Source organism: Mobula birostris, chromosome 27, assembly GCF_030028105.1.
Source record: "Mobula birostris isolate sMobBir1 chromosome 27, sMobBir1.hap1, whole genome shotgun sequence".
Lineage (NCBI taxonomy): Eukaryota > Metazoa > Chordata > Chondrichthyes > Myliobatiformes > Myliobatidae > Mobula > Mobula birostris.
The window spans coordinates 5,471,096-5,498,812 of record NC_092396.1 but is presented as its reverse complement, the minus strand read 5'-3'; the positions used below and the strand labels follow the sequence as shown (position 1 = coordinate 5,498,812).

Sequence of the window (27,717 nt, the reverse complement as noted above, 5' to 3'; positions counted from 1 at the left end):
TTGTGCATAGGTTGTTTTCCAGTCTTTGTTACCTATAATTTTTCATAAATTCTATCCTATACTTTATTTTCCTGTAAATGCCTGCCAGAAAAAGAATCTTAGGACAGTATACATATAAAAGTACTTTTACTGTGAACTTTTTCCAGTGCAATCTGGCGCACGTGTGTACAGATACAACACATGTCTATCATGTGAGTACACACATTACCGGATCTGTTATGCCACGTTCTGTGTACTACGTATTAAGTGCTTAGGCATTAAGGTGGATAATTCTTGATGTCAAATAATGGGACGAGGTGAAATCCAATTATCCATCTACTTTATTTCCTAAACTGACTCTTACCTGCTCTGGGGATATCCAATCACTGGAAAGGACATTTTCTTGACAGAAAAGTGCATGTGCGTCTTTGTAGTGACCGAGAGCGAATGTCTGCTGTGAGAGCACCGCTCAGTATTCCTGCTCCCTTAAATCAAAATGGCATTGTGTTGGTCTCCGCGTTGTAGAGCGGGCGGAGGAATTCTCACTGTACCGTGGCATTGTGTTATTTTCGAGACAGACTCCAGCCCTCGCTCACCCCAACCCCAGAGCCGAGTCTCGAACCGCTGGAGGAAGGGAAGCGGAAACTTCGGCCGCTGCTCTTAATTTGGATGGCCGCGTTGAGGTAAGGGCATCCCTGGTGGTTGTTGGCTTGATTGATCCCTGGCTCGATTGTCCAACTCTTGTTATGGCAACATCAAATATGTTCAGACTGTACTTGGACTCCGAGAGGAGGGAGGGACCGAGTCTCTCATAATCGGATGGATGTCGTATTCTTTGTATTCTGCAATCCTGGTAACTGTTCCCGAGAGGTGACCGTGTGAATGTAAGTGTTGCGGGTATGGGAGCTTGTGTTTCAGTGGGGTGGAACGTGGGTTAAAGCGGGCAGCTCCAACCCACCGTCGTCTTGACTCGCTGAAATCAAAAACCTGTTTCATGTTTTCAAGCACTTCCCCTCCCCCTTTAGGCTTTTTAAGCGCCAGCTCAACCCCGATGTATTTAATTTGCGCTTAACTAACATCTTCTTGCCTTTTGTTTTCATGTTTACACTGTATCCCAATGTAAAGCACTTTGAACTACATCGTTTGTATGAAAATAAGTTATTATTAGGCGTTGATTCAACCCAGTCGACAGGGCCAACATGTCGAAGTTTGTTCCCGTCTCCCCCACTCAGGATGGGATGATTGGGAAAAAAAACTTCTATAGGAGGAAGTTATTCAAATGTAGAAAAATTAAATTTAATATGCAATCACATTCGTGTTGAATGATTTTTTGAGGGTTATTGGGTTTACTTACCGGTCAGGAGATAATTCCCGATGACAAAATGCTTCTGTTATAAGCATCTTTTGGGGTTATTGTTTCAATAAAATAAGGTTTGCTAACAAGTCTTATATTTTTATTGAGACCTTTCTTCGACCTTGGATGCCGCAATGAAATATCTAAACGATAAAGGAAATATTATGTGGGGCATTGTTTGTTGCAAGCTTATCTAAGCAAGATGCATTTTCTTTTAAGACGATGACGCGTATTGGTGATGGACAGAGCGGATGGCCAATCGCTATCGTAGTGAGTCCTTGATTGACGTCACCGCACCAATCACCATCAAGGAGGACGGGCCTTGGGTGTGATAAGTGGATACATTGTGAATGATCCTTTGGTAGCTGGTCTGTGAGTAACATTCATAATTCCTCTTCAATGTTTGAATTTTTATGAATGTATAGATTAACATTAAATTGTAAAAAGGCTTCGTTTATAAGCTGCATACAAGAATACGCGTTTAGAATATAAATCAATCGAATTCTAACTGAGGTTGAATGATGAAAGTAATTGTGTTTGCCTCTCGACTGTAAAGCACCCGCAGAAATTAGACAAAGCTCCGACTAGCCCATGTGTGGTATTTGTGTGTTATGTGTGTTCTTCCACATTGCACAGGTCCAGCCACAGCCGTGTATTGTTCACTAATCAAAGGGAGATTTTAAAAATTTGACACGATGGCTCCTCAAAGTATGCAGAGAACTGGTCACAATCAAGGCATCACACATACAAGCACACGGTCATTTAATGAATGTATTCCAACCCCCCGCCCCCCACCCCGTCCCTTGGCTGAGAAATAACCCTTTCGAATTCAGCAGCTGGTTCGTGAAGAGAGATTGTCTGCTTCCTTCCAATTATGTTGGCTTTCCATGAACAAGGGGGAAAAATCTGAGTCACTGGGCCTGGTTAGAGAATGGGCTGATTTCTGTCTCTCTGTCTATATATATATTTATTTATATATATATATAATGTGTGTGTGTGTATATACATATACATATATATATATATATATACATACACACACACACACACATACAGACACGGACACATACATATATATACACACACATTTACATACCCAGTGACAGACACACAGAGGCATGCACAGTGATATACATAAACACAAATATACATAGACACAGATATACACAGTCATAGACACAGATGTACACACACACACACACAGCCTTTTATTCCTCAGCAAGTGAACAGTGGCAGATAAGTTAATGTCAGTCATCCTGAATTCACAGGCATTGTGAATTCCCAAGCAGAGGGATTTTGGAATATACTGCCTTGGCCATCCTGAACCTGCAGGAGAAACAGAAGTAAGAAAGAATGAACAAAATTAATTTAAACTCGGCGAGTTTTTTTTCACATTTGACACAGTGAGAAAAGTTCAGCAGGATGCTTGATAATCTTTTTCAGGAATTGTGTTACTGTAGGCGTGTTGGAGAGCAGCTCTGGGGTGGTTTTTAATGATGAAGGGTGTGCAGAAACAAAAATCCCCAATAGCAGAGTGTAACGTGGACTGTGAATTGAATTACAGAAAATAATAAGTATAGAAACAAGACAAAAGAGACCATCATGACATTGCATCAGATTAGTACACCCTACAGCAAAATACAGGGGGAAAACATTTAAAACAACTGTTCAAAGTTTCTTTCTGATAAGGTGCTTCAGAATAATCCGGTCAAGAAGACATGGGTTTTCAATGGACAATTTTAATTGGATGTATTGGGTGACTGTCATATTCAGAATCAGGTTTATAATCACTGACATATGTTGTGAAATGTGTTGCTTTGTGGTGGCAGAACAGTGCAATACATAGAATATACAATCACTTATGTATATTTGCATACATATATAATATGTAGAGCAAAAAGAGAGCAAAAATACTGAGGTAATGTTCATGGGTTCGTTGTCTATTCATAAAACTGATGGCAGGCGGGAAGAATCTGTTTCTAAAACGTTGAGTGTGTGTCTTGGTGCTCCTGTACCTCCTCCTTGATGGTAGCGATGAGAAGAGGCCATGTCCTGGGGAGTGGGGTCCCTAATGATGTATGTCATCTTTTGAGGCATCGCCATTTGAAAATGTCTTTGATGCTGGGGGGGCTAAAGCTCTTGATGGAAGTAACTCCAGCCTTCCCACCATCCCCTTTGCATTTTACTGAGTGCATTTCTTAGTGAAACACAGTGGTTGACTAGAATTTTCTGGTCCTCAAACACTGACCTACCTGCACGAAATAACTCATTTGAATTGGTTGACTGGAACCACCTCCTGGGTTCAATGTTACGAGCCTACGGTCGTACATTCTACTTGTTCAGGGAGTACAAAAAGCCGTCTTGACAGCATGGGAATCGTGTTGGCCAAACTAGGCAAAGATGGCAGGTTCCTTTTTTTGCCATTCATCCCATACCGAGGTGTAAGGTTTTGTGAGGAGACAGTTATCTAATGTCCACATAACTGTGACATGTCATCGTCTTTTTCAGGCCTCTCGAAACCCACAAGTTTTCCCGATTGTCTGACATTTTCATAACATGAAGTCGCCCAGCAAGTTGATAGGGTAGTTAAGAAGGCACGTGTTGCGTTGGCCTCCCCGATGGCTGCATCTGCACCTGCACCGGGTGCATTGCGATGCAGCTCCTTAGAGACCGTGTTAGGGAACTGGAGCTGCAGCTCGATGACCTTTGGCTTGCTAGGGAAAGTGAAGCAGTGATAGGCAGGAGCTACAGGGAGGGGGTCACCCTAGTGCAGGAGACAGATAAATAAATGACTCTTAGGAGAGGGAAGGGAGAACATCGGATAGTGGAGAGCACCCCTGCTGTCACCCTCAACAATAAGTACTCCATTTTGTGTACTGTTGAGGGGGGGTACAACCTACCTGGGGGAAGCAACAGTGGCCGTGCCTCTGGCACTGAGTCTGGCCCTGTGGCTCAGAAGGGTAGGGAAAGGAAGAGGATGGCAGCAGTAACAGGGACTCTATAGTCAGGGGGACAGATAGGCGAATCTGTGGACATGAAAAGGAAACACAGGTGGGTAGTTTGCCTCCCAGGTGCCAGGGTCCACAATCTTTCTAAAGGCATTCATGATATCCTGAAAAGGGAGGGTGAGCAGCCAGAAGTCATGGTGCATATTGGTTGAAAGACATAGATAGGAAAAGGGAGGAGGTCCTGAAAAAAAACAATACAGAGAGTTAGGAAGGAAGCTGAGAAGCAGGACCTCAAGGGTAGTAATCTCAGGACTGTGCCACGGGACAGTGAGGATAGGAATAGAATGAGGTGACAGATAAATGTGTGGCTGAAGAATTGGAGCAGGGGACAGGGATTCAGATTCCTGGATCATTGGGACCTCTTCTGGGGCAAGAGGGACCTGTACAATAGGGACGGGTTGCACTTGAATCCGAGGGGCACCAATATTCTCGCAGGCATGTTTGCAAGGGCTTTTGGGAGAGGTTTAACCTAACGTGGTAGGGAGATGGGAACCAGTATGATAGAGCTGAGGATAAGCCAGCAGGTTTGCAAGTAGATGGTGGGTGTAACATGAATGTAAGGAAGGAGAAGCGGAGGATTGGGTATAAATGCAGACAGAGCAAACAATGTTCATCATGAACACCGATTTCTCAAACTTCCGGTAATGCCCCCCCTCTCCTTCACCATTCCCCATCCCCCTTTCCCTCTCTCACCTTACCTCCTTGCCCACCCATCGCCTCCCTCTGGTGCTCCTTCCCATTTTATTTCTTCCATGGCCTTTGGTGCTCTTCTGTCAGGCTCCCCCTTCTCCAGCCCTGTATCTCTTTCACCAATCCACTTCTCAGCTCTTCACTTCATTGCCCCCCTCCCACTTTCACCTATCACCTTGTGTTTCTCTCTCCCCTACCCCCACCTTTTAAATCTGCTCCTCAGCTTTTCTTTCTTCAGTTCTGCCGAAGGGCTTCAGCCCGAAACGTTGACTGTACTTTTTTCTGTAGATGCTGCCTGGCCTGCTGAGCTCCTCCAGCATTTTGTGTGTGTTCTTTGGATTTCCAGCATCTGCAAATGTTCTCTTGTTTGTGAGAGGTAAGGAGGAATTTTTTTAGCCAGCGAGTAGTGAATCTGTGGAATGCTCTGTCACAGACTGTGGTTGAGGGCAAGTCCGTGGGTATGTTTAAGGTAGAAGTTGATTGCTTCCTGCTCGGTCAGGGCATCAAAGGATATAGCGAGAAGGCAGGTGTATGGGGTTGAATGGGATCTGGGATCAGCCATGGTGGAATGGCAGAGCAGACTCGATGGGCTGAATGGCCTGTCTCTGCTCCTATGTCTTATGGTCTTATGTCATATGACGTAGGTGATTGTGGTCCCGTGACCATGATTATTCTTGGCAAATTTCTCTACAGAAATGGTTTGCTATTGCTGCCTTCTGAGCAGAGTCTCTACAAGACAGGTGACCCCAGCCATTATCAATACTCTTCAGAGATTGTCTGCCTGGCGTCAGTGGTCACATAACCAGGACTTGTGATCAGCACCGGCTGCTCGTATGACCATCCACCTCCTGCTCCCATGGCTTCATTTGACCATGATCGGGGGGGGGGGGAGGGGGGGAGCTAAGCAGGTGCTACACCTTGCCCAAGGGTGACCTGCAGGCTAGTGGAGGGAAGGAGTGCCTTACACCTCCTTTGGTAGAGATGTATCTCCATCACATCATCTGGATAGAGATCTACAAGATGAGAAGAGGCATTGATCGAGTGGATAGCCAGAGACTTAGTCCCAGGGCAAAAATGGCTAGATCAAGGGGGACGTATTTTTCAGGTGATTGGAGGAAAGTATAAAGGGGATGTCAGAGGTGGGTTCTTTATGCAGAGAGTGGTGGGTGCGTGGATCGCGCCACTGGGGAGGCAGATACATTAGGGGGATTTAAGAAACTCCTAGATAGACACTTGGATGATAGAAAAATAGAGGGCTATGTAGGAGAGAAGGTTAAGGGGTTGACACAACATTGTGGGCTGAAGGGTCTTGACTGTAATGCTGTCCGTTCATACCTGACGTGTTGAACCAGTGTATCTCCCCTCCCCTTGAAATATGATGCAAAAGGTATTTTAAATTCTTCCAAAGATGGCCTCAAGTTAACGTCTCATCATAAAGGTGGCAGCATCTCCCAACTAAACACTGCATTGCTTGATCAGAAGGTTGAATGGGTGGTTTGGATCGAGGTGAAGTGTTAGTGAAAACTGATATTGATAGTGTTTTTTTTTACACCCTCCATTGGGTGGGGTCAATCAGGGACGATGTGCCCCAACTGTCTATGTGATACACAAGGCAGGGCAGTACAATATAGAGAGCAAGCCGTTGTCCATTGCAGCAACTTCCCCTGTCAACACATCTGATGAATCCAAAAGAACAGCAGAAACTGAAACAGTTTGGCACTGGCAACATCGCAGGAGTTACCAGTCAGCGTTGATCTCAATGTCGGACTGCCTTAGGTATTCCGGCTCCGGATTTTTCCTCGGGGTTTACTCCTGAAGCCTTCTCCGTGAGTGGGCAGAGGTTTGAGATCAGAGTTTTCCTTCCAGATGTGCCGCTAACCACAGCTGATGAGCCCCATTTGCCCATATGCTTTTACGGTATCAGTAACCTGCCCTTGCCTCTTCTCCCATCAGTAGAAACAGCTCTGCTGGGCTTAGTTGCTAAGCCACATGTGAAGGCCAGGAGCTGGACTTGGTTGTCAGGGGCTATTTGAGATACATGCCATTGGGAGCATTTAATGGGTAGTGGGAGCTTATTCCCAATACTACAGCTGCCCTCCCCCCTTACCCCCCACTAACTATAACAACCTTAAGGAACTAACATTGGTTTATCATTGTCACGTTAACCGAGATAAAGTGAAAAGGTTGTCTTGTATACTGTTAATACGGGAGTAGACTGTTTTCTAAACAGGGAGCAAATTCACAAATCTGAGGTGCAAAGAGTCTTGGGAGTCCTCCTGCCGGATTCCCTAAAGGTTAACTTGCAGTTTGAGGCAGTGCTGAGGAAAGCAAATGCAATGGTAGCATTCGTTTTGAGAGGAATAGAATATAAAAGCAAGGATGTAATGCTGAACCTTTATAAGGCTACAAGTCAGTCTGCACTTGGAGCATTGTGAGCAGTTTTAAGACCATAAGATATAGGATCAGAATTAGGCCATTTGGCTGATCCAATTTTCCTCTCAGCCCCAATCTCCTGCCTTACCCCGATAGCCTTTCATGTACAGACCAATCAAGAATCTACCAACCTCTGCCTTAAATTTACAGAAAGACTTGGCCTCCACAGCTGCCTGTGGCGAAGAATTCCACAGATTCACCACTCTCTTTCTTCCTCATCTCTGTTCTGAAAGGATGCCCCTCTATTCTGAGGCTGCGTCCACTGTGTCCTCTGTATATTTAAGGCAGGGGTTGATAGATTCTTGATTGGTCTGGGTGGGAAGGGATATTGAGTGAAGGCAGGAGATTGGGGCTGAGAGGGAAAATGGATCAGCTATGATGAAATGGCGGAACAGACTCAATGGGCCAAATGGCCTAATTTTGCTCCTATATCTTATCGTCTTAAGAATAACTATAACAGATTCAATGAAAGACCACACCAACTTGGGTGTATATAAAGTGAAATCAAGTAAACTTTGTATCAGCTTTCCAAGCAATCTGTTGACAAACTTTAACTCATTCAGAATGCCGCAGCTAGAATTTTAACTAAAACCAGGATGAAGGAACATATCACTCCCATACTAGCTACTCTGCATTGGCTTCCTGTATCTTTTAAAATTGTTTTTAAAGTACTCTAACTTGTTATTAAAGCTCTCAATGGTCTGGGACCGGAGTACATCATAGAATTGCTTTTGTTTCATAATCCTCCCTGAACTCTAAGGTTGGTGCCTTAAATGTAAACAATCTCCCTCTGAAGATAATTGGCAGGACAGCTTTTTTGAACTATGTTCCTAAATTATGGAAATCATTATCTAAAACTATAAGGGATGCAGACCCAGTTGACATCTTTAAATGGCAGCTCAAAATCTATTTATTTAACTTTGCTTTTAACCATATAACCATATAACAATTACAGCACGGAAACAGGCCATCTCGGCCCTTCTAGTCCGTGCTGAACTCTTACTCTCACCTAGTCCCACCAACCTGCACTCAGCCCATAACCCTCCATTCCTATATAACCATATAACATTTACAGCATGGAAACAGGCCATCTCGGCCCTTCTAGTCCGTGCCGAACTCTTACTCTCACCTAGTCCCACCAACCTGCACTCAGCCCATAACCCTCCATTCCTATATAACCATATAACATTTACAGCATGGAAACAGGCCATCTCGGCCCTTCTAGTCCGTGCCGAACTCTTACTCTCACCTAGTCCCACCAACCTGCACTCAGCCCATAACCCTCCATTCCTATATAACCATATAACATTTACAGCATGGAAACAGGCCATCTCGGCCCTTCTAACCAACATCTTTTTGTCTTTTATTTTCACATTTGCACTTTGAACTACATTGTACGAAAAGTGCTTTATAAATAAGTTATTATTATCACTTTTAAGAATTATTTTAAGTTCAGTGGTCAGAAGGTTGTTACTTTACGGAATATCATCGACAACTTTCCCCGGTGTAGTGGTGGATAATCTCAGTTAGGATGGCTCTGCATAAACACAAGAGAGTCTGAAGATGCTGGAAATCCTGAGAAGCATACACACAGTGCTGGAGGATCTCAGCAAGTCAGGGCAACATCCATGGAAGGGACTGGAAAGGAAGCGAGAAGAAGCCAGAATAAGAAGGTGGGGTTGTGGAAGGAGTACGAGCTGACAGGTGATAGAGAAGACCAGGTGAAGGGGAAGGTGGGTGGATGGTGGAGGGGGAAATGAAGTAAGCAGCTCGGAGGTGATAAGTGAAGAGGCAAAAGGGTGAAGAAGAAGGAATCTGATGGGAGAGGAGAGTCTTGCCGAAGGGTTTCGGCCCAGAACGTCAACAATACTCTTTTCCATAGACGCTGCCTGGCCTGCTGAGTTCCTCCAGCATTTTGTGTGTGTTGCTAGGAGAGCAGAGTGGATGATGGAGGAAAGGGAAAGAAGAGTGGAATCAGAGGGAGTTGACGGGCAGGTGAGAAGAGGAGAAAGGGTGAGTGAGGAACTTGAATAGGGGAATGGAAAAAGGGAGAAGGAGGGAGGGGGAGAGGGTGGAGATTATTGGGAGTTAGAGAAATCAATGTCCATGCCATCAGGTTGGAGGCTACCCAGATGGATACGAGGTGTTGCTCTTCCGACCTGAGTTGGGCCTCGTCATGTCAGTCGTGGAGGCCATGGACCGACATGGTGGAATGGGAAGTTGAAATGAAATGGGTAGCCGCTGGGAGCTCCAGAATGAAGGTGTTCAACGAAGAGGTCCCCCAATCTGTGCTGGGTCTCACCAATGTAGAGGGGGCCGCACCAGGAGCACTGGAAACAATAGAGGACCCCCAGTATTATTGAAGACAAGTGCAGGAGGTGGTCCATAGTGTGCTGTTGCTGACGTAGGGTTTGAGTTATTCAGGTTGGTTCAAGAACCTGATGGTTCTTGCAGCAAAGTACATTATGGTGCAAAAGTGTTAGGCACATATACATAACTAGGGAGCCTAAGACTGTTACACAGTACTGTGGTAATTTTATGTATTGCACTGTACTGTTGCCACAAAAAAAAATTCATGACATATGTGAATGATGATAAACCTGATTCTGACATGGGTCTTGATTGTGGGAAGGGAGCAGGGAGAGTGGAATTGTGGTTGGGAAAATCGGGCTTCTGTACCTCCTCCCCGACCGCAGGCTGTGGTTGTGGATTTCCGGCATGTGTAGAATCTCTCATGTTCATGATTTTCTCCACTGTGAAGTCTCTGACGTACAGCTACTCTGAAGAAGTTTAAATCTCTTTCACGGGAGATCAGTGAAACCGTCTCTCGCTGCTCCCTGCCTGTGACCTCTGCTGCCTTCTGACTCTTTGACCATGCACTCACACATGCTTGCTCCAATCAGATTCTTTTTTCCGCCCTTTACCTTTTCCACCTATCATCTCCGATCTTCTCAATTCATCCCCTCCCTCCCTCACACACCCACCTCCCCCCTCACCTCGCTTCACTTATCCCGTACACAAGGGATTCTGCAGATGCTGGAGATCCAGAACGAGGTGCCGGAGAAGCTGAGTAGGTCAGGAGAGGAATATACAGTCAACTGTTCAGCTCAGACCCTTCACAGTCCCGATTTCCACACCTTCACAGTTCATTTCCATACCTGCTGCTGATCTGCTGAGTTCCTCCAGCATTGTGTGTGTGTCTAAATGACTGACTGTGGAACAATTGTGGTGCCAGATGCAGTGCTTTGTGTACCTCAGATACTTCGAATCACCTGGGATTTTCACGCACGATAATCTGTAGAGTTTATAGAAAACGGTGTGAAATACAAAATAAAAATGCAGTGAGTGGATGTTCTGTGGGCAAAATGCCTTGTTAATGAGAGAGAGGCCGAGGAGAATGGCCAGTCTGGTTCAAGCTGACAGGAAGGTGACAGTAACTCAAATAACCACCAATTACAACAGTGGTGTGCAGAAGCACATCTCTGAATGCGTAGGTGGGCTACAGTAGCAGAAGACCATGAACGTACACTCTCAGAGGCCACTTTATTTGAAACAGGATGTACTGTATGTTTGCCTCCAAATGCAACGACGTTCCTCCAGATGCAAATGCCTTACAGTCAGCAGTGGAAATTGAACCCCTATTGCCAGTGCTGTAATGTGTCAGCTATAGTGCCACCCTTTACACTACCCATAGAGATTAGATTATTAAACCACCTTTATGTTCAAAAGGCTTAATGGGTCCTGGCATTAATAAATAGAAGGGAGGGATACAAAAACAAGGATCAAGCTGCAGCTGGAGCTTTGGGTCTGCTCCTGCTCACCTCACTTTAAAGATCTTAAAGAGCAGCTTTATTTGTCACACGTGCATTGGAACAAGCAGTGCCATTTGCGTCAGTGACCAACACTGCCCAGGGATAAACCAAGCAGCCCGCTCATGTCACTGTGCTTTAGGCGCCAGCAGAGCATGCCCACAACTCGCTAACCTGCATTTATTGGAATGTGGGAGGAAACCTACGCGGTCACAGAGAAAACATACAAACGGGCTCTTGAGAAATCGTCGGGGAAGAGTATCTTGCCGTTATAAAACCCTGGTTAGACCACACGTGGAGTATTGTATTCAGTTCTGGTTGCCTCACTATAGGCAGGACATGGAAGCTTTAGAGAGGGTGCAGAGGAGATGTTTTAAAATTGATATACAGCTCGGAGTTGGCCTTTTTGGCCCTTTGAGCTGCGTTGCCCAGCAACCCCCAATTTAATCCTAGCCTAATCATGGACCAACTAACCCACCGACAGGTACGTCTTTCGAATTTGGGAGGAAACCCACACAATCTTGAGGAGAACGTACGAACTCCTTACTGACCGCAGCGGGAATTGAACCCGCTCTGCTAAACACTACGCTACCATGCTGGGTAGCTGTCTGAATTGGAGAGCATGTCTTTTTTTTGGAAGTTCAAATTAAATTTTATTATCAAAGTACATGTATGTCATCATATTCAACCCTGAGATTCAAATTCAGCTGGAAACTCTTAACGCTCAACAAGGAGGTTGAAAATATTAAAGCAAATAGTTTTTTTTTATTGATTTAAAAAGAGCATATATACAAACAAGAGGAGAATTGTCTCAAATATATATATATCAATAACAATACATAAAGAAGGTGAAATAAACATTATTAAAATCATGCATAGTATTAATCTGATATAGAATGTATAATAAGGAAAAAGATAATTAATTCTCCTCTTATCCATTCATGAAGGGAAAAAAGACTTTTTGAACATTTTTATGTTAAAAAAAACCCTACTGTTCTGTGCAAACAAAAACAAAAAAGAAGAAAAAAAAGGACTGGGCAGTCCATTCTGAGAGTAAAACCAAGAAAAGAAAGACTTTCTGATCAAATCCAAAACTTCGGAAAAATAACTGGAAGAGAGTCAGTATAAAAATCAATAAATCAAATCATATGAAAATATTGAATAAAAGGTTGCCAAATTTCTTCAAATTTAAAGGATGTATCAAATGTTTGACTTCTTGAAAGCATATCTTATGAAGACATGTTGAGTGAGCTAGGTCTTTTCTCTTTGGAGTGAAGGAGGATGAGAAGTGACTTCATAGAGGTATACAAGATGATGATAAGAGGCATAGATCGAGTAGACGCCCTGCGACAGGATGGAAATGGCTAATACAAGGGGCATCATTTTATGGGCATTGAAGGAATGTTTAAGGAAATGTCAGAGGAAGGCATTTTTATGCAGAGAGTAAAATGCTCTGTGTTACACAGAGTTGAATGCTCTGCCGGGGTAGTGGTAGAGGCAGATACAATGAAATCAAAGACTCCACACAGATGTACCATGGAAAGCATTCTGACTGCTTGCATCACATTGTGGTACGGAAGAGCAAATGCAGAGAATTAGAAACATTTGCAGATGGTTGTGGACTCTGCCAGTTCCATCATGGGCACTACGCTTCTCACCATCAAGAATCTTCAAAATGTGATGCCTTGAAATGATGGCATCCTTCATTAAGGAACCCCACCACCCAGGACATGTTCTGTTCTCATCAGAGTGGAGGTACTGGAGCCTGAAGGCACGCACTCAACGTTTTAGGAACAGCTTCTTCCCGTTTGCTTCAGATTTCTGAATCCATGAACACTACCTCACTATTCTTGCTTTCTTTCTTTTCTTTCTTTTTAGATCTTCTTATTAATTTTCAAAATTATAAACTTAATAACAAAGTTGATGCAAAGAGATTGGAATAATCTTAATAAGCATATTCAAAAAGGATTTTAAGTAACATAGGTATAATAGACTAACAAACTCATAATGAAATTAGTCATAAAAAAAGAAATAAAAAGAAAAAAATATATATATCAACAAAGAAAAACCCCCAAAAGAAAAAGAAAAAAAAACCCCAAAAAGAAACAGAGCAAAACAGGGCTAAACCAATATCTTGAATCAGACACGTTCAGTAATGTCGTCAACTCCACTCTTCATATAATTTAGGTTAAAAAAAAGATTGGGAAAGGTCAAATTACGTCATATGAAAATGTTGCATAAAAGGTTTCCAAGTTTCTTCAAATTTAACTGAAGGATCAAAAATATCACTTCTAATTTTTTCTAAATTTAAACTTAATGTAGTTTGAGAAAACCATTGAAATGTAGTAGGAGGATTGGTTTCCTTCCAGTTCAACAAAATAGATCTTCTAGCCATTAAAGTAACAAATGCTATCATCCGACAGGCTGAAGAGGACAAAGAGCTATGTCCTACCATTGGCAATCCAAAAATTGCCGTAATAGGATGGGGCTTTAAATCAAAACATAGAACTATTGAAATAATATCAAAAATATCTTTCCAATATTTTTCCAAAAGAGGACAGGACCAATCTTGCTTTCTTTTTGCACTATTTATTTAATTGAATTATATAAAATATCGCACCACACTGCTGCTGCAAAACGACAAATTTTATGACATATGTCAATGAAAATAAACCTGATTTTGATTATGATTCTGGACACTTAAGAGTCTCTCAGTTAGGCTCATGGATGATTGAAATATGGAGAGCTATGTGAGAAAGAAGGGTTAGACTGATCTTAGAGTTGGTTCTGGGGTCAGCACAACATCATGGGCTGAAGGGCCTGTACTGTAATGTTATACCCTGTAAGTCTTAAGAAAAGTATTTCACTGGTTTAATGCACTTTGGGGTGTCCAGAAGGGAACGTAAATGGTGTAGTCAGCATCACGACGCAAGTAGTGAGACAGGAGATCCTTCCAGTTGGAAAAAACACACAAGGACACATAATGCTGTAGAATTTATTTTGAATAAAACATAAGAGAACGCTTTTTTCTGAGAAATAACCTTGAAACACCCTGATTCCTGCACATCATAAACACAGGAGATTCTGCAGGTGCTGGAAATCTGGAGATGCACACACAAAATGCTGGAAAAATTCAGCAGGTCTATGGAAATGAATAAACTGTCGACGCTTTGTGCCGAAACATTTCATCAGGATGCTGCCTGACCCGCTGAGTTTTTCAGTGGATATATGGAATGCTCTGCCCCAGAAGGCTGTGGAGGCCAAGTCTCTGGATGCTTTCAAGAAAGAGATGGATAGAGCTCTTAAAGATAGCGGAATCAAAGGTTAAGGGGATAAGGCAGGAACTGGATACTGATTGTGGATGATCAGCCATGATCACAGTGAATGGCGGTGCTGGCTCGAAGGGCCGAATGGCCTGCTCCTGCGCCTATTGTCTATTGAGTTCCTCCAGCACGTCGTGTGTGTTACAGTGAAGGAGACAACTTCCTTGAAATGGCAGACTGGAACAGAAACTTCTGATGATATATCAGGTGTGTGGAGAATAGATACCCTTGTAGTTGTACAGAAAACAATTATTACCTGCGTCACTGGAGTAGAATTACAGACTCTTTATTGCAATGGGTGCAATTTAAAGGGCAAGTAGTTTCCAAATATTAAATGCAAATATTGGATAACAGATTCTGAATTCGTTTTCTTAGTTGCATTAATATGTCATATATTCCAAAGGTATCAGAATCAGAATAGGTTTAATATCATTGACCTATGTAGTGGTCTTCTCTGGCAGCAGTACAGTGCAATAAACAAATTACAATAAGAAATACTCTGTGTCCACTTCATTTGGTACAGGGGTGGAACCTGGTGTGATCTTCTGCTGCTGTAGCCCATCCGCGTGTTGTGCATTCAGAGATGCTCTTCTGCACATCGCTGTTGTAACGTGTAGTTATTTGAGCTACTGTCAGCTTGAAACAGTCTGTCCATTCTCCTCTGACCTCTCTCATTAACAAGGCTTTTTCACCCACAGAATGTCTGCTCACTGGATGGTTTTGTTTTTCACACCATTCTCTGCAAACTCTGGGGACTGTAGTGTGTGAAAATCCCAGGAGATCATTAGTTTCTGGGATACTCAAACCACCCTGTCTGGCACCAAGTCATTCCACAGTCAAAGTCACTTAGATCACATTTCTTCCCCATTCTGATGATTGGTCTGAGTAACAACTGAACCTCTTGACCCTGTTTGCATGCTTTTATCTATTGAGTTGCTGCCACATGATTGGCTGATTAGATATTTACATTAACGAGCAGGTACATAATAAAGTGGCCACTGAGTCTACTTGCCTTGATAATAAATTTAGTTTTGATTTTTCTTTGTAGCTGTTACACTTCATTCTGCATTGTTATTGTTTTACATTTTTCTACCTCAATGCACTGCAGAATGATTTGATCTGTATGGACAGTGTGTAAGACAAGATTTTCACGGTATCTTGGTGCATGTGACAGTAATAATCACCATCGTTCTCTGCCCTGTCGTAAGACGTGGGCAGAGATGGTCTTATGATCATAATAGTTTTTGGCAAATTTTCCTCTAAAGTGGTTTGCCATTGCCTTCTTTTGGGCAGTGTCTTTACAAGACGGGTGACCCCAGACATTATCAATACTCTTCAGAGGTTGTCTGCCTGTCATCAGTGGGTGGATCTGAGCAGGTGCTGTGCCTTACCCAAGGGTGACCTGCAGGCTCGTGGAGGGACCTGTCATAAATTGGGAACTGCTTTGTCGAGCACCTCCGCTCCATTAAAATTCCCTCCCCTTCTCTTCTATTCCCCAATCTGGCCTCTTACCTCTTCTCACCCGGCTGTTGCCTCCCCTTCTCCTATGGTCCACTCTCCTCTCCTATCATGTCCCTTCCTCTCCGGCCCTTTACCTTTCCCACCCGCCTGACTTCACCACTCACCTTGTAGCTATCCTCCTTCCCCTCCCCACCTCTTTATTCTGGCATCTTCCCCCTTCCTTTCCAGTCCTGAAGAAAAGACTTGGCCCAAAATGTCAACTGTTTATTTATCTCCGTGGATGCTGCCCGACCTGCTGAGTTCCTCCAGTGATTTGTGTATGTTGCTTTGGAGGGAAGGAGTGCCCTACACCTCCTTTGGTAGAGACATAGCTCCACCCTGCCACCCATGCAGTAGTAAACTAGCTCTAATTCCAGTTCCTTTCAGTTTGATTTGCTTAAACCTTGCTTCTCGTTGGCAGTAGCAAAGAGCAGAGCCATCGAGTGAAGGGGGGAAAGGAGTGGATTCCCAGGATGGAAGGTGGAATGCAGTTACTGAACCGCGACGGACACAGCATCTCCCACAATTCCAAACGGCACTACCACGATGCCTTCGTCTCCATGAACAGGATGCGGCAGCGGGGGCTGCTCTGCGACATTGTGCTGCACGTGGGGAACAAGGAAATCAAGGCACACAAACTGGTGCTCGCCTCCTGCAGCCCGTACTTCCATGCCATGTTTACAAGTAAGTCCCTTCATTCGGGCGGGGGGGGGGGTGGTGATCGTGGGTGTCGCAAGGCATTTAATTGACTTCAATTAAACATTGAAGTGCACATCTCACACAACTTCCCATGCTACGCAGCATCTATTACCAGGACCAGGAGAGCCCAAAACAGTTACTTACCCCAAGCAACACCTCCACCGGTTAATTCAGCCCTCCACACCCCCAATCACCACTACTTTATCATTTCCTGTCAAAGTCACCTTATGTACAGACACTCCTGTGCCAAGCGTCACTTTATGGACATACGATCTGTGTACAGTGTATGATAGATAGATACTTTATTGATCCCAAAAGAAATTAGAGTGTCACAGTGGCATTACAAGTGCACAGATATACAAATATTTGTATATTTATGTGATTATATTTATTGTATTTTTTAATATTGTGTTCTTTATCTTATTATTTTTGTGCTGCTTTGTATCCAGAGTGACAATTATTTTGTCCTCCTTTACACTTGTGTACTGGAAATGTCATTAAATGAATTTGAATCTTGAATAAACATCAGAGATTCTACAGATGCTGGAAATCCAGAGCAACACACACAGAGTGCTGGAGGAACTCAGCAGTCAGGCGGCATCTATGGAAATGGATAAACAGTCAATGTTTCGAGCCATGACCCTTCATCAGGACTGGCTGAATCCACAGTACTGATGAAAGGTCTCGGCCTGAAACAACTGTTTATTCATTTCCATAGTTACTGCCTGACTGTTGAGTTCCTCTAGCATTTTTTGTGGATTACTATTTAATTGCTCATCCTTAATTCCCCTGAGAATGTGGCAGAGAATGGTTCTATTTCATTTATTTATTTTTATTTAGAGCTGCAGCACAGTAACAGGTCTTTCCGGCCCAATGAGCCCACACCAACTAATCACAGCCACGTGATTAACTAACCTACTAACCCACACGTTTTTATACACGGGGGAAATCTGAGCACCTGGCGGAAACCCACCCAGTCATGGGGAGAATGTACAAATGGGAATAAAGGGATCCTATTCTGACTGGTTGCTGGTTACTGGTGGTGTTCCGCAGTGGTCAGCGTTGGGGCCGCTTCTTTTTACAATGCATATCGATGATTTAGATTATGGATTAAATGGTTCTGTGGCTAAGTTTGCGGATGACACCAAGATAGGTGGAGGAGCAGGAAGTGTTGAAGAAACGGAAAGGTTGCAGAGAGACTTGGTCAGTTTAGGAGAGTGGGCAAAGAAATGGCAGATGAAATACAATGCTGAGAAATGTACAGTTGTACATTTTGGAAGAAGAAATAATGGGACAGATTATTATTTAGATGGGGAGAAAATTCAAAAATTGGAAGTGCAAGGGGATTTGGGGGTCCTCATGCAGGATACCCTAAAGGTTAACCACCAGGTTGGATTAGCAGTAAGGAAAGCGAATGCTATGTCGGCATTCATTTCAAGAGGAATAGTGTATAAGAGTAAGGAGGTGTTGATGAGGCTCTATGGGGCACTGGTGAGACCTCATTTGGAATACTGTGTGCAGTTTTGGGCCCCCTATCTTAGAAGGGATGTTCTGGTGTTGGAGAGAGTTCAGAGAAGATTTACGAGGATGATTCCTGGAATGCAGGGGCTAACATATGAGGAGCATTTGTCGGCTGTTGAACTGTGTTCATTAGAGTATAGAAGAATGAGAGGGGATCTCATAGAAACATTTCGAATGTTGAAAGAGTTGGACAGAGTAGATGTGGAAAGGTTTTTTCCCTTCGTGGGTGAGTCCAGGACAAGAGGCCACAGTCTTAGAATTAGAGGGTACCCATTTAAAACAGAGATGAGGAGAATTTTTTTAGCCAGAGGGTCGTGGATTTGTGGAATTCGTTGCCACATATGGCTGTGGAGGCCCGATCATGGATGGTGTTTAAGGAGGAGATTGATAGGTACCTAATTAGTCAGGGTATCAAGGGATATGGGGAAAAAGCCGGAAATTGGAACTAGATGGGTGAATGGTTTAGCTCATGGGGGAGCTGCGGAGCAGACTCGATGGGCTGAATGGCCTACTTCTGCTCCTTTGTCTTGTGATTTTGTGAAAACAAAGAAACATAATAGAATCAATGAAAAACTATACATAACAAAGATTGACAAACAACCAATGTGCAAAGGAAGTCAAATTGTGTAAACAATACAAAATATACTGTTGTAGGTGATCTGCCCATTGAGTGGGTTACTGTGTCCCATATAGTTCCAAGCCTTAGCATGTGTTGGTGTCTCTGTGCTTGCTGGTCATTGAAGAGTCACACAGCATGAAAACAGGCCAATCAGCCCATCTATTAGAGACTTATCAGAGTTTACAAGAGGATCTGGGCCAGCTTGGAAATGTTGGATTCTGATGTTTTTAAATCCAGGTTTTTTTCTGAAGTCAGAAGAGAGGCTTCACGATCGTTTTGTTAAGCGTTAATACAACAAAGAAAATTGAAAATGGACAGCATCAGAAGGGATAGAAGAAGCAAAATGAGGCGTGGCTGTACGATCAGCTCTGTTTATATCCCTACAGATAAACATTCCATTCAAATTTGCAGATAAGTGTCAACCAATCAGATAACCCCTATTTAAATGATGCAATGCCAAGAGATGCTTCTAATATCATACAAATATAACCACTTGAGAACACACTGTTTACAAACTGTGACAACTAGGAAACATACTAAACAGTTATGTGTATATAAGTAGTAGTATAAAATACAAGCAGGTAATTAATTGTTAAGCTGCAAAGAAAATGATAATTAAACAGTCTAATCCAACAGTAAATAGGCCAGAGAGTGACAAATGGAATTTATAAAGACAAGTGAAGGTTTTACACTTTGAGTTAAACCAGGTCAAGACTAGTACAGGGAATGGTGGGGCTCTGGAAGGTGATGCAAAACACAAGCACCTGGGAGTACAGGTATATACAGTACAAAGGTCTTACAGGCAACCGTTAGTCTCGTGAGACCATGGATTTGTGCCTTGAAAGGTTTCCAGGATGCAGGCCTGGGCAATGTTGTATGGAAGACCGGCAATTCCCATGCTGCAAGTCTCCCGTCTCCATGCCATCGATGTTGTCCAAGGGAAAGGCACTAGGGCCAATACAGCTTGGCACTGGTGTTGTTGCAGAGCAATGTGGGGTTAAGTGCCTTGCTCAAGGACACAACACGCTGCCTCAGCTGAGGCTTGAACTAGCGACCTTCAGATCACTAGACCGACGCCTTAACTACTTGGTCACGTGCCAAGCAAAGGTCTTAGGCATGTATATATAGTTAGGGTACCTGACTTTTGCACGCTGTATTTGTTAGTGTGGAGTGGCGAGCAAGTTTATAAATCTGGCGGGAGCAAAGGATGTTGGGAATGGCGAGGGTGGAGCACCGTGGGAGGGGTGTGGGACAGGTAGTGGAGAAGGATGAAAGGGGAGAGAGGTGGTGCGGGTACAGATACACCCAGCCCTGAGACACCAGGCAAGGTCATTTGATTCTAAACAATTGGTCTTTTGATCATTACAGAATGTCTCTCTGGTGTTTCCCTCTCCCTTCCCCTTTTCCCAACCATGATTCCCCCTCTCCCTGCCCCCTTCCCAGTCTCAGTCCACAATAGAGACCCATATCAGAATCAGGTTTATCGTCACTCACATACGTCATGATTTTTTTTTGCAGCAGTAGTACAGTGCAATATGTAAGATACTACAGTAGAGCCTTAGGCTCCCTAGCTGTATATATGGTATGTGCCCAAGACTTTTGCATGGTGCTGTGGTTACTGAAAGTGAAGAGACAGGAAGACAGGATGGTGAAGAAGACATTTGCCTTCATGGGTCATGTCACCGAGTACAAGAGTTGGAAATTGTGGTACAGCTATAAATGATGTTGGTGAGGCTGCACTTAGAAATACTGTGTACAATATAGTGTATGCACACAGGGTTGTGTGCAGCTCTGGTCATATGGGATAGCAAGGATGTAATGAAGACTATAAGACATAGGAGCAGAATTAGTCCATTCGTCCCATTGATTCTACCCTGCCATTCATTGATTTATTATTCTTCTCAACCCCATTCTCCTTCCTTCTCCCCATCACCTCTGATGCCCTTCATAATCAAGAATCTATCAACCTCTGCTTTAATATACCCAAAGACTTGGCCTCACAGCCAGCTGTAGTAATGAATTCCACAGATTCACCACCTTCTGGCTAAAGAAATTCCTCCTAATCTCTGTTCTAAAGGGACATCCTTCTATCCTGAATCTGTGCCCTGTGGTCCTAGACTCACCCACTGAAGGAACAACCTCTCCAAGTCCACTCCATCTAGGCCTTTTGTTATTCGATGGGTTTCAATGAGATTCCCCCCCCCCCCCATTCTTCTCAATTCCAGTGAGTACAGGCCCAGAGACATCAAAACCTTTTTGTTCCTGGAATAATTCCAATGTATCACCTCTGGACCTTCTCCAATGCCACAGCATCCTTACTTAAGTAAAGGGCCTAAAACTCTCACGATACTCCAAGTGTAGTCTGACCGATGCCTTATAAAGCCTCAGCGTCACATCATTAAGCTGGAAGTGGCCAAGTAACCGACAAACTGGTACGTCTTTGGAACGTGGGAGGAAACCGGAGCACGTGGAGGAAACCCATGTGGTCACGGGGAGAGCGTGCAAACTTCTTACAGACAGCGGCAGGAATTGAACCCGGGCCGCTAGTACTGTAAAGCATTACGCTGCCCACTACGCTACTGTTCCGCCCTATATCTCATGGTCTGCCTCTGATGTCATCCGCTGTCTCCTGCTTTCTGTTGGGTCTGTTTGCAGACGAGATGAGTGAAAGTCGCCAAACGCACGTGACGTTACATGACATTGACCCTCAAGCCTTAGAGCAGCTCATACAGTACGCCTACACTGCCGAGATTGTGGTGGGAGAGGGTAATGTGCAGGTAGGTCACTTGGCTTCTCCCATGAGTTTTTTGCGTTTCCTGTGCCGCCTTTAAATCCCTTCAAAAGTTGTATGTTTCACTTATTGTTAAGTTTTTTTTATAGCACATGTACATTGAAACATCGGAACGTACAGCGACAATGTGCCATCATGTCAATGACCAACACAGTCCGAGATGTGCTGGGGGCAGTCCACAAGTGTTGACATGGTTCTGGTGCCAGCATAGCAAACCCACAACTTATAACCAATAAGACAACAAGACATAGGAGCAGAATTAGGCCATTCAGCCCATCACGTCTGGTCTGCCAACCCAAATGTCTTTGGAATGTGGGAGGGAACTGGAGCACCCAGAGGAATCCCATATGGTCATGGGGAGGGAGAATGCACAGACTCATTAGACAATCACGGGAATTGATCCCTTATCACTGACATTGTAAAACGTCTCTCCTGGGGTGGAGTACTGTGTGGGACCCTCCAAGAGGACCACAACCTTATGGTTCGGAGAGCCATGTTGGCTGGAGTCAGGGCCTTGTGCCTTAGTTCTTGGTAGGGTCACGCGTACCAAACAGGTCAAAGGGAAGAGGCCAGACTAAGAGTGGTCCACCGGTCCTCCAGGTTTAGGGGTTCAGTTCAGGACTAACAACCCGACTTGTCAAACAAAACTGTTATGGAAACAGCAATGAAGAATCTGAGTGTGACGGTATTCCTGAGTCTCCACCCAGAACTTGCGTGACTGACAGTAGTGAAAACTAAGAAGTAGCTACTGACATGATGAAAGAAGCTCTGAACATCACCAGAGATGGGGGTTGCTGCCCTAAATGGTAGCGTCGGAACAGGCAGTAAGTATGGTGGGAATGAGGATCAGGACTTGTTTCACCATTGTTCTTTTGTTGCTTGGTGTGTTCTATGATATTCTGCTGAGCATTATTGGTACGCTGTTATGGTGCGGGAATGGGTGGCAACACTTGCGGGCTGCCCCCAGACCCTTCTCTGGTGTGCTGGTTGTTAACGGAAATGACACATTTCACTGTAAGTTTTGATGTACATATGATAAATAAACCTGAATCTAACAATTGCTTTAAAAGATTAGATTAGATTAGAAATATAGAACATAGAAAACCTACAGCACAATAGAGGGCCTTCGGCCCACAAAGTTGTGCCGAACAACTTATTAGATTAGATTAGATTCAACTTTATTGTCATTGTGCCGAGTACAGATACAAAGCCAATGAAATGCAGTTAGCATCCAACCAGCAAAGAATAGTGTTATTTACAAAATAACTGTGAATAAAAAGTAAGTGCTACAGCACACAAATATAAAAGTACTGAGACAGTACAATATGGGTGCAATACTGCTTAGCGCTGTGATGAGAGGTTCAGCAGTGTCACAGCCTCAGGGAAGAAGCTCTTCCTGCGCCTGCTGGTGCGGGAGCGGAGACTCCTGTAGCGTCTACCGGATGGGAGGAGAGTAAAAAGCCCATGGTTAGAGTAAGATGCATCCTTGATAATGCTTTTCGCCCTGCCCAGGCAGCATTTATGGTAGATGTTCTCAATGGTGGGCAATTGGGTGCCGATAATTTGCTGGGCAGTTTTCACCACACGCTGGAGTTCTTTACAGACTGATATGGGACAATGGCCATACCACACTGAGATGCAGTGAGTATGCTCTCAATGGTACAGTGGTAAAAGTCCGTCAGTATCCTGGGACAGAGGTGAGCTTTCTTGATGCTCCACAAGAAATAAAGGCGCTGTTGCACCTTTTTGATCAGGATGGAGGAGTTCAGGGACCAGGTGAGATCCTCGGAAATATGGACACCAAGGAATCTGAAGCATGATACATGCTCCACTACAGCTCCATTGATGTAGGTGGGGACATGAATGTGGCTCCTAGCATGCCTGAAGTCCACAATGATCTCCTTGGTCTTCTGGGTGTTAAGGACCAGGTTGTTGTCGGCACACCACACAGCCAGGTGCTGGACCTCGTCCCTGTAGGCCGTCTCGTCATCCCCTCTGATCAGACCAACCACCGTGGTGTCATCTGCGAACTTGAGTATGGAGTTAAAACCATGTACAAGAACGCAGTCATAGGTGAAAAGGGAGTACAGAAGAGGGCTCAGCACACAGCCTTGGGGCACACTGGTGTTCAGGGTGAGAGTGGAGGAGGACAGGTTGTCTAACTTAACTGATTGGGATGTGTTAGTCAGAAAGTCCAAGGTCCAATTGCAGAGGGATGAGCTGATACCAAGCTGGCGAAGTTTGACGATCAGCTTGGAGGGGATCACAGTATTGAATGCCGAACTAAAGTCAATGAACAGCATTCTGACATAAGATGCTTTAGAAGTGTAAGATCGGGTTGCATTTGTAAACCTCAGATGATGTGATTCACCGCCCCTCTAGACCCTGCTTCCTGCGGCAAGCCTGCTGCAGCTGAACGGAGTCCGGGACGCCTGCTGCAAATTCCTGCTGAGCCAGCTCGATCCGTCTAATTGCTTAGGGATCCGGGGATTCGCGGACACTCACTCCTGCAGTGACCTGCTGAAATCCGCACACAAGTACGTGCTCCAGCACTTTGTGGAGGTTTCCAAGACTGAGGAATTTATGCTGTTACCACTGAAACAGGTTTGTGTTTCTAGTTACTCCCTTTTATTAATTGCTGTTTTGTGCAATTTTGATTGGGGCTGGCTGGCTCTGAGTCCTGCAGTCAATGAAAGACTCAGCAATGGATTGAACTGAACTGAACAGTCCTGGAGTGTTTCAAGGACTCCATGGTTTGATGTTTTATATTATATGTGTTCTTTGTTTGGTTTTTGTTGTCTGCGTGATTTGGTCTTTTTCTCCCTCCGTTGGGTGTCTGGTGTTTTCTTTGAACAGATTCCACGGGGTTTCTTTGCTTTGAAGCTGTCTGTAGGAAGACAGAGCTCAAGGCTGTATACCGCACACATACTTTGATATAAGTGTACTTTGCATAAACACTCAGGAATGAGGGTTTGGGTGTTAATATATAGGCAGTGGGAATACTATCCCTCTTGTGTTTATTGATCTTGAGAACTAGTGTGACTTTGATTCGGCCCACACCTTCATTAACCTGGCCCAACCGCACTTGCATTTCTTGTGATCTATATTCAATTCTCAAGTATCTTGGCTTCTCTCAGGGTTAGGGTCAGGGTCAGGGTAAGGCTGTGACTGTCAGTTAGGGTTACAGTAATGACGCAAGGATAGGACACACACAAGGATTGAGGTAAGGCACAGGAACAAAGGTTAGGGTCAGGGTGAGCTTAGGAGGATTGTACGTGTGTGCGCACATGTACACACACACGCTCGGATCGGTCAAGGTGAGGATATGGGGATGGGACACAAACAAGGATTGAGCTCAGGGTAAAGATGTTTCTGTGGGACACAGAAACAAATGTCTGGGTAAGCAATATGAGCGTAGGACACACACAGGGGTTAACGAGAGGACAAAGGGACAGGGATTAGGCGGAAAAACTGAAGGTGAAAACGTGAGAGCAGACACCCGGGTTAGAACACAAGGATGTGACACAGTAAGGTTTCAATAGGTTCAATAGGTACATTTAATGTCAAGAGAAATGTATATTTTTCTTCACAAACATCCACAAAAGTAGAAGTGCTGGTGGGGTTAAAACATAAAAACCCCAAAGGTGTCCGCAGATCCCTCCTCCCACGCACAAACGGCAGCCAAGATAACCCCCACCCTCCACCAACAAAACGCATCAGTATCCTCCGAGCACTCAAGCTTGCAGCAAGCATCAATAAAGTCACAGACTTGCAGTGCTCCAAAACTACTCGTTCACCCGGTAATTTGACATGCCACAGGCCCTGTCTCTCCCTAATAAGGGAAAAGGAAGTGTTCCCCCCCACGCACAAGTAGCAGTAAGGTATTGACCCCCCCCCACTCCCACTAGCAAAAAAAGCATCAGTACCTTCCTCCGAGCGCGCAACAAAATCTGTTGCTTCGCGTTTTCCGAGCTCTGCGCCCAGAAAGTCGGCACTAGAAAGGCGCAGGTCTCCAGACACGCAACCATGGCAGCTAACCCGCTCCTCCCGATGTTCCGTGTTCTCCCGCGATGCTTCAGTCAGGGGCAACGGTCTAGAATCAGCACGTCTCCAGGGTCGTGCAAATCCGGAACCCTGAAGGTGTGCTCACCTTCCAGTCTGTGTCCTTGGGATATCAAAAAGCGGCTGGCCGTGAAGCCCTGAGAACGGGTCCCATTCCTGCAAAGAGCTGAGGTCAGAGTGTAACTCCAGGTCAGGGTCTTCAAAATAATCTTGAAAAGGGAAAAAAAAGATCAAAGATAGAAATCGAGCTCTTTCCGAAGATGCAAGCAAAGCGGTCACCTTTAGCACCATCTCGACTTCACACTGCGTCCAGAATATGTTAGCACTAAAGTACAAGATCTCAGGCACAAAGGTTAGGATTAGGATTGTTAGGATAGGACACGAGCACTAACATAAAGGTGAAGCACTAACATTAGGACAGAAGAATTTATGCATATGAGTCAGCTGATCAAATGGGTCTAATGCTGACCAACAGGGTTCCAGCAAGATGGTGCCAAGGGCCGGTGGTGACATCCTGCAGACAGTTTACAAACAAACTGGATATTCTCCTTCTTCTAAATATACTTATTCTGCACTGCGATCGATGCAGGCTGTAATTCCCCTTTTATGAATGTATTTTTGGGCCAACTGAACGACCTGGCACTTCAGCGATCTCATGGGAGAGTGGTAGAATACGAACCTGTGGTGGGTTCCATTACTGCACGCTGATTAATGTGGTGAGCAGGATTAAGATCGACGAGGACGAGAGAGGAAAACAAAGAGTTGTTCAGTGCCGTCTGCCTGTGCTTGACCAGTCTCCCTCTTGCTGTTGCCAGAGGAAGATGCAGAAGTCTTGGGTCCCACACTACAAGGTTTAATTGTCTCGGCGGCTCACGGCTGTGGACTTACTTTGGGCTGCAGTTTGACGTTTAACGTCCTCAGTGCAGAGTGTGCTTTACTATTTTCAGGCACTACAGCATGGAACTGGATCTGCAGCTGTAGCCTGCAGCCATTGACACAGCGCTGAACTGACTGATGGCGGCTACGGCCACCAAATCATTGGCTCCTGGACCGTCTTCACTCACCTCGGCAGCTCATGGCTGTGGAGTCACTTTTGGGGATTCTGCAGTTTGGTGGTTAATGTTCTGTGTGCTATTTGTTTGCTTTTTTGCTGTTTACATGATCTTTATTTTACACGTTTGATGGACTTGTTGTGTGGGGGTTTTATTTAAATGACATCGAAGGTGTTTCTTTGTTGTGTGGCTGTCTGCAAGAAGAAAATGTTAGGGTTGTATAATGTATGCATACTTTGATAATAAATGTACTTTGAATTTTGAATAGAAGATTTAAAGTGAGGCTGGAAGAACTCAGACACAGAGGTTAGGGACAGGGGACAAATTGTTCTTGCTGTTTTTGAGTCGATTGTTTGGGATGATCAATTGCGACTGGGATGCCTTGGCGAAGAATGACCCTGCAGCCTGCACTGGCTAGCAGCACGGCGCGGCACTGAACTGAACTAAACTGAATATCACTGGTTTGATGTTTGACATTCTATGCAATGCTCGCTCACTATTTGCTGTTTGCACAATTTGTTCTTTTTTTCGCATGTTGAGGGTCTGATGTTTACTTGAACAGGTTCCATGGTGTTTCTTTGTTTCATGGCTGCCTGTAGACAAAAGGTAGGGTTGGGGTCTTGTGACTCATTGACACAGGGACCAGACACAAGAGTTCAAGTGACCAGACAAGCTTGTGAACACAGAGTTGGAACCAAAGTTTGGAAAGTGTACCTGCATTCTCTCTGTGGTTTGAGGTTATCTTTTAATGTAATTTTTTTTAGATTGTCCCCTGTGTTTTACCCCATGGTGACATGAAGTTGGATTGTTGTAAAAACCCTCATATGTCTCTCAGGAAAGAAAGTCTGTAAAACCAACCTCACTGGGCCTATATGAC

At 44.4% G+C, this 27,717-nt stretch overlaps 1 protein-coding gene across 6 annotated transcripts in view; it reads left to right on the top strand.

The window, feature by feature from the left end:
- The first annotated feature begins 250 nt into the window (after positions 1–250).
- Positions 251–27,717, top strand: part of klhl17 (kelch-like family member 17) — a 69,588-nt gene continuing 42,121 nt past the window's right edge. For 3 of the 6 annotated variants that reach the window (XM_072245291.1, XM_072245287.1, XM_072245293.1), the window contains exons 1-5: positions 251–662; positions 1,553–1,705; positions 16,518–16,780; positions 21,591–21,712; positions 24,109–24,330. In XM_072245291.1, the coding sequence (XP_072101392.1) occupies positions 16,570–16,780; positions 21,591–21,712; positions 24,109–24,330 (555 nt within the window). In that variant the 5' untranslated portion in view covers positions 251–662; positions 1,553–1,705; positions 16,518–16,569. Of the gene's footprint in view, positions 864–1,552; positions 1,706–16,517; positions 16,781–21,590; positions 21,713–24,108; positions 24,331–27,717 lie in introns of those variants that run through there. The other 3 variants (XM_072245290.1, XM_072245288.1, XM_072245292.1) reach the window with 3 other exon arrangements.